This window comes from Chaetura pelagica, unplaced genomic scaffold (assembly GCF_000747805.2).
Source record: "Chaetura pelagica isolate M959 unplaced genomic scaffold, ChaPel_1.0 scaffold114, whole genome shotgun sequence".
Classification (NCBI taxonomy): Eukaryota; Metazoa; Chordata; class Aves; order Apodiformes; family Apodidae; genus Chaetura; species Chaetura pelagica.
Window position 1 is genome coordinate 54,114 of NW_009952968.1, and position 6,986 is coordinate 61,099.

Consider the following 6,986-nt stretch of genomic DNA (forward strand, 5'->3'; position numbering starts at 1 on the left):
CACGGGGAGACTTGCCTGGTCCTCAGGGCCACTGATCCCCTTAGAAGCACAAAGACAGGAATGTCACCTGCTCACCCTGTGACGGGGCGACGGGGCAGCAGCATCCTCCCAGAGCTGGGGACCACACTGCATCCCGGCCAACCCTTGCCTTGGGCCAGGTGGCATTATCCCTTGGCCAGATGTGGCCCCGGTGTGGAACCTCCTCCCCAGCTGGCCGGACAGGACCCCCAGCCCCCCAGGGCAACGAGGAGTGGCGGGGGACCCTGCCCCGGCTGCCAGCCTGCCCCAGAAAGCCACCCTGTGCCGTTTCTCAGCGGGGCGGGGAGGCCGGGGCTTGCACAGAGGCAGCTTTGTGCAGCGTGCCAAGGCATCCTGCGCTCGGCAGCCCGGCCGCCTTCCCCTGCCAAGGAGCTGTCTCCTGGCCCTGCGCTCTTTCCTGCTCTATTTGCCTGGCCCTGACGTGCCCTCAAGCCCCTGCCTTGCCACCCCACCATTGGTGGGACATTACGATGGTGACTGGAGGGTCCCCAAGCTCCCCGCCCCATCCCCAGCTGCTCTCCTAGACACCACTGCTCGGCTGACAGTGCCTGTTTCTGGGAGGGGAAACTGAGGCACAGAGCTGAGAGCTGCCGGCAGGGGATTAAAGGTGGGCTGGGGTCATGGATGGAGGCTCCTGGGCTGGGTGTGTTGTTTGTTGGGCAGGGCGGGGTGGGCTGCGGGGCTGCCAGCCAGGCGAGGGGACAGTTCCACCTGTGGACTCTTGTGGGGCTGTCAGAGCTGGGGTGAACTCTGTGGGGAATTGTGTACTGAGTGGGCAGACAGGAGAAATCAGCTGTGGTGATACCTGGCTGGACATCACTGTCATCCTTTTGTGCCTGTCTCTGCAGTGCCAACAACATCCCCAGGAGACATAGGACCTGTAGGACATCCTTCCCAGAGCTCGACTGCTGTTGCCCCCCTCTTGCAGAGCCCAAGGAGAACCCACAGTGAGCCGAGACACCTCTCACCATGGATGTGCCCCTCCAGACCGAGATGGTGGAGCTCGTGCCCAATGGGAAGCACGCGACCACACTTGCCACCTCTGCTGTGCCCTCACTGGCAGGTGACAGGTAGGGTCCCTGGGCCACGAGGTGGTGCCAGGAGCTTGGGGGGTTCCTGTGGATGCTCCCTGCCCTTGCAATGCCAACTGGCAGTGGTAGAGGGGCATGGCAGCCTGCTGCTCTGCTTTGGCCTCACCTCCCTTCCTCCGGTGGCCAGGTTTGAGGAGAACCAGTCTGGCACAGCAGAGATGGAGGAGTTCCTGCCCCACGGTGCTGAGAAGAAGCAGACACACTTCACTGATGTGAGTACCTGCATGAGCACCAAGGTGGTGGTGGGATGGGGGGTAGCTCCTGGTGTCACCCGTGCGTCCCCTCCCCGTTGTGTCTTGTGTGTGCAGTTTGAAGGGAAGACGTCTTTCGGGATGTCCGTCTTCAACCTGAGCAATGCCATCATGGGCAGTGGCATCCTGGGGCTGGCCTACGCCATGGCCAACACCGGCATCATCCTCTTCCTGTGAGTGCTTGCTGTGCACCTGTGGGAGCTTGGGGGGGGAATCTGGGTGCGGGCATTGATGGGTGCCAGGGGTGCAAGTGAGAAAGGAGTTCTTGGCTTAGGGTGATGCAGGGACTGGTGTCCTGCTGCCTGAGCGATGCCCATCCCTTGCATGAGCCTGTCTGCCCCTGCTGGGCACTGTGCTCCACTGGGGAGGAGGAAGATGAAGGCTGAAATTCCTTAATACAAGACCACAGACCAAGAGGTGGTGCCAGGAGCTTGGGGGGTTCCTGTGGATGCTCCCTGCCCTTGCAATGCCAACTGGCAGTGATAGAGGGGCATGGCAGCCTGCTGCTCTGCTTTGGCCTCACCTCCCTTCCTCCGGTGGCCAGGTTTGAGGAGAACCAGTCTGGCACAGCAGAGATGGAGGAGTTCCTGCCCCACGGTGCTGAGAAGAAGCAGACACACTTCACTGATGTGAGTACCTGCATGAGCACCAAGGTGGTGGTGGGATGGGGGGTAGCTCCTGGTGTCACCCGTGCGTCCCCTCCCCGTTGTGTCTTGTGCGTGCAGTTTGAAGGGAAGACGTCTTTCGGGATGTCCGTCTTCAACCTGAGCAATGCCATCATGGGCAGTGGCATCCTGGGGCTGGCCTACGCCATGGCCAACACCGGCATCATCCTCTTCCTGTGAGTGCTTGCTGTGCACCTGTGGGAGCTTGGGGGGGGAATCTGGGTGCGGGCATTGATGGGTGCCAGGGGTGCAAGTGAGAAAGGAGTTCTTGGCTTAGGGTGATGCAGGGACTGGTGTCCTGCTGCCTGAGCGATGCCCATCCCTTGCATGAGCCTGTCTGCCCCTGCTGGGCACTGTGCTCCACTGGGGAGGAGGAAGATGAAGGCTGAAATTCCTTAATACAAGACCACATTTCCCCACATGACCCGAAGTATGCAGGTGCTGACCCCCCTTAGGCATGGGGACATGGACCCAGAGAGCTGCCCCATGGCTGTGGGGTGCCCACACCCTGCAGCCCACCCACCCCATGAGCACCCAGCTGGTGCAAAGGTGAGGGACCAGTTGCCCTGCCAGGATGGCTGCCTGCAGGCAGAGCCTGCCCACGTTGGTTTGCACCACATGCCTGAGCCTTGTGCTATGACCTGCTGGTGATGGCTCTGTCCTCCTGCAGCTTCCTCCTGACGGCGGTGGCCCTGCTCTCCAGCTATTCCATCCACCTGCTGCTGAAGTCCTCTGGCATCGTGGGTGAGTGCTGGCTCCCTGGTGAGGCTGTGCCAGGGGGTCCCCTCCTGACCCTCATCCTGCCCCTGCTCCCTGTTCTGCAGGAATCCGTGCCTATGAGCAGCTGGGCTACCGAGCCTTTGGCACACCAGGGAAGTTGGCTGCAGCCATTGCCATCACACTGCAGAACATTGGAGGTGAGGGTGGGGCTGGGGGTGGGCCTGGTGGTTCTGGGAGGGGAGCAGTGCACTGGAGCACACTGGCACAGCATGACCTCGCTCTGCTCCACAGCCATGTCCAGCTACCTGTACATCGTCAAATCTGAAGTGCCTCTGGTCATCCAAACCTTCCTCAACCTGGAGGAGAAGACCACGTGAGTGGCTCCTGCCCACACTGCTTGCCTGCCTGCCTTCCCCAGGCAGGCGCTGGGACTTCATCTCCAGCTGTGCAGCCTGTGGCAGGGATTTAGTGCCATTAAGCCACTACTATTTTTGATACCCGTCAGTGCTGAATAAGCCCCTGGGTGAGATTAAACCAGGCTGAACTTCCAATCCCTGCTGCTCACATCCCCTTGAGATCCAGCTTTCCTCCTTGAGCAGAGTCTGGGGCTGCTTTGTGGGGATGGGAGCTCTGGGTGGGAATGGGTCCCCCACATGCTGTGCCTACATCCCATCTGGGAGCACAGGGGGGTGAGAGCTGAGCAGAGCTGCCATTGGGACCTTCACCAGTCTGGGACTGAGCATCCCAAGGGCTGGTACCCTTGTCCTGGCTTCCTCTGGCTGCCAAGCTTCAGACCAGCAAACGTGTGCTGAGAACAGCCGTTCTCAGCCTGCCTGCAACAGCGCTAACCCTTGAGTGTGCCCCACTACTGGGATAGGCAGGACCCCAGCTCAAAGGTCCCTAGGGATGCCATCTCAGGAGCACCCAGGGTTGGTACCACAGCAGGGATGCCAGCCTTGGTGGATGCCAGCATTCTTGGGGATGTCAGATAAGGGATCTAGGGATGCCAGTGCTAGGGTCTCTGATGCTGCTAGCTCTGGTGTCCCCACAGACAGCAGACAGTGCCCTCTCCATGCTGCCTGTGCCTCATGTGCCCTGGTAGAGCTGGGCAGTGACTAGACCCTCTTTTTCCAGGGACTGGTACATGAATGGGAACTACCTGGTGATCCTGGTTTCTGTCACCATTATCCTGCCCCTGGCTCTCATGAAGCAGCTGGGTAAGTTAGGGGATGGCCCCTGTGACACCAAGGTCCAGCATCCTAGTACTCCCATAGGATGGTGGTACTAACATAGGGGTGGTGGGCAAGGAGGGGGCACCCAGTCAGTGCAGAGGTCCTGCCTGCACCCTCCAGCCTCTCTCCTCCCTCCCCAGGCTACCTCGGCTATGCCAGCGGCTTCTCCCTCAGCTGTATGGTCTTCTTCCTCATCTCGGTGAGCACCTGCCGGCACGAGCCAGCAGCTCGGGATGGGTGCCAAGCTTCGGGATGGATGCTGAGCACCCCTTCTGGCAGGGCTGTGTGCTGTGGGGACAGCAGGGACAGAGGGTGCTCAGGGCTGCAGAGATGCGGGCGGTGCTGTCACTCTGCTGGGTTATTTTTGGCTGAAGGAGCCAAGCGCTGGGGAGAGGGGGAGAGGGTGCCACGGGCTGTGGGGGGGAACCACACATGTGGCCCCTCCACGTGCTGCTGCCCCACTCTGCCCTGATCTACCCTACTGCCCACCCCCACAGGGACCCCCCCGAGAGGGCCAGCATCACCACGAGCAGTGCTGGGGTTGGTGCCCCATGGAGGGAACCCAGCGGGGGCACCCTCCTGCAGGCGTGGTGCCAGCTTGAGCATCCAGTGCTGGGGTTGGTGATGCCGGCCATTGACTGTCCCTGTGTCCCCCCTTCTCACCAGGTCATCTACAAGAAGTTCCAGGTGCCCTGCCCACTCCCCGAGCAGGAGGGGAACCTCACGGGCAGCCTCAATATCACTCCTGTCAGCACTAGTGACTACCAGAATGGCTACACTGTCCTCCAGGCACCCGATCAGGATACCTGCACCCCCAGCTTCTTCACCCTGAACTCCCAGGTGGGTTCCCAGGATGCACCCCTGGGGCTGTGGGTGGGCCCTAACCCTGTGCACCCCAGGAAGGTGGGTGGTCCTGGTGCTCATCCACCCTCCTCTTGCACAGACGGCGTACACCATCCCCATCATGGCATTTGCCTTCGTCTGCCACCCTGAGGTCCTGCCCATCTACACTGAGCTGAAGGAGTGAGTCCTGGGTGTAGGAACCTAAGGCAGGGGGTGGGCTTCATCTGGCACCCACCTAAAGGCAGTGTCACCTGGGTATGGGACCTGCACCAGGGCAGTGGTGGAGAGGAAGGTGATATCACCAGGGATGGGTGATAGGACCTGGTATGGGTGATATCAGACCCAAGAGGTGGGTAATATCACTGCTGGGAGACTGGTGATATAACCTGGGGTGGGTGGGCAGCTGGTCAGTGGTGGGTGATATCACTCCTGAGATGTGGGTGATGTGTCTTGGGATGGGTGGTGGGTGGCATGACCCCATGTCAGGTGGGTGTTACTACCAGAGTGGGTGACTTTTTGGGTGGTGATGGGTGATCTGACCCACGGATGCAGCCCCTCTCTACACAGCCCCCATGCACCCCAGGGTGCTCCAGCATCACCTCTCCTTGCCGAGCGGGTGCTGGGTACCAGTGGGTGCCACAGGGTGGGCTGGGCTCCAGGGACCATGCTGAGCCTGCTGTCTCCTCCAGCCCCTCCAAGAAGAAGATGCAGTGCATCTCCAACATCTCCATCATGGTCATGTACCTCATGTACTTCTTGGCTGCCCTCTTCGGCTACCTCACATTCTATGGTGAGCCCTCGGGGAGGAGGCTGGAGGCCCTGCTGGCACAGTGGTACCAGGGTAGGGGCGGTGGTGGTACTGGGGCTGACCCATCATCTCCCCACCGGTGCCCACAGGTCGCGTGGAGTCAGAGCTGCTGCACACCTACAACAAGGTGGACCCCTTCGACGTGCTCATCCTGTGCGTGCGGGTGGCAGTGCTAACGGCTGTCACCCTCACTGTCCCCATTGTCCTCTTCCCAGTGAGTGGCCCTTTGGGGATGTCAGGTGGCACAGTCCCTCCCAGCTGCCACAAGGCTTTGGCACTGGTCTTCAAGAAGGGAAACTGAGGCAGCAATGGAGCTGGGGAGAGCGGCAGGGATCAGTGGGGCTGCAGGAGTTGGGGACCAGGACTGGCTGGGTGTCAGGGACAGGGCTGGGTCAGGGGATGGGGTGATGAGGACAGGAAGGGTCCTTGGGGCAGGGCTGGAAAGTGGTGATGGGGACCAGGGTACAGGGGATGGGATGGGCCTTGGTTCCAAGCATGGAGCGTGACACCCTGTCCCTGTCCCCAGGTGCGCCGGGCCATCCAGCAGATGCTGTTCCAAGGGAAGGACTTCAGCTGGATCCGCCACATCACCATCGCTGTGGTCCTGCTGACCTTCATCAACCTCTTGGTCATCTTTGCTCCATCCATCCTTGGCATCTTTGGCATGATTGGTGTGTGGCAGCACCCGCTCCTCTCCCTGCTCAGCCATCCTCTGCCCCCTCCTGCTGCACAGCTTTCCCTGACCACCCTGTGCCTCAGTTTCCCCTTCTCACCGTGCCTGGAGCAGGTGACACGTGGGGTGTCCCCCAGCCCCATCCCTGTCCCGGCAGGCTGGTTCCTATGGTGTGGTGCCAGCTGCTCACTGCACTGTCAGCAGTGCTTGGTCTTCCCCTGGGCACTTCCCGGGCTCCCCTAGGCTGGGCTGCCCCTGCTCAGTGCCTGGCTCAGTGTCAAGGCCCTGGCTGTGGGGGATGGCATGGGAATGGTGCCAGGACATGGCGTCAGGGCTTGCAAAGCTGAGCTGCGGGGTGGGGGCCTCTGCCCGCTCTGTCCCTGTCTGCTTCAGGTGCCACCTCTGCTCCCTGTCTCATCTTCATCTTCCCTGCCATCTTCTACATCCGCATCATGCCCAAGGACAAGGAGCCGCTGCGTTCCCCCCCAAAAATCTTGGTAAGCGTGGGGAGAGGGACAAGAATATGGGTCCTGGAGCTGGACTGGGAACCCCATTGCCCTGTCCCTGACCCCCTGCCCTGTCCCCACAGGCTGCTTGCTTCGCCCTCCTCGGGGTGCTCTTCATGATCATGAGTTTGAGCTTCATCATCATCGACTGGGCCACC

The 6,986-nt window shown here is 61.1% G+C and overlaps 1 protein-coding gene across 1 annotated transcript in view; it reads left to right on the plus strand.

The window, feature by feature from the left end:
- The first annotated feature begins 1,008 nt into the window (after positions 1-1,008).
- Positions 1,009-6,986, plus strand: part of SLC38A3 (solute carrier family 38, member 3) — a 6,863-nt gene continuing 885 nt past the window's right edge. Inside the window, exons 1-15 of the mRNA XM_009995820.1 lie at positions 1,009-1,109; positions 1,258-1,342; positions 1,439-1,554; positions 2,717-2,790; positions 2,871-2,963; positions 3,058-3,139; positions 3,901-3,983; positions 4,139-4,197; positions 4,665-4,838; positions 4,942-5,021; positions 5,531-5,631; positions 5,739-5,863; positions 6,176-6,320; positions 6,716-6,819; positions 6,912-6,980. Coding sequence (XP_009994122.1) covers positions 1,009-1,109; positions 1,258-1,342; positions 1,439-1,554; positions 2,717-2,790; positions 2,871-2,963; positions 3,058-3,139; positions 3,901-3,983; positions 4,139-4,197; positions 4,665-4,838; positions 4,942-5,021; positions 5,531-5,631; positions 5,739-5,863; positions 6,176-6,320; positions 6,716-6,819; positions 6,912-6,980 — 1,491 coding nt within the window. The remainder of the gene's footprint in view (positions 1,110-1,257; positions 1,343-1,438; positions 1,555-2,716; positions 2,791-2,870; positions 2,964-3,057; positions 3,140-3,900; positions 3,984-4,138; positions 4,198-4,664; positions 4,839-4,941; positions 5,022-5,530; positions 5,632-5,738; positions 5,864-6,175; positions 6,321-6,715; positions 6,820-6,911; positions 6,981-6,986) is intronic.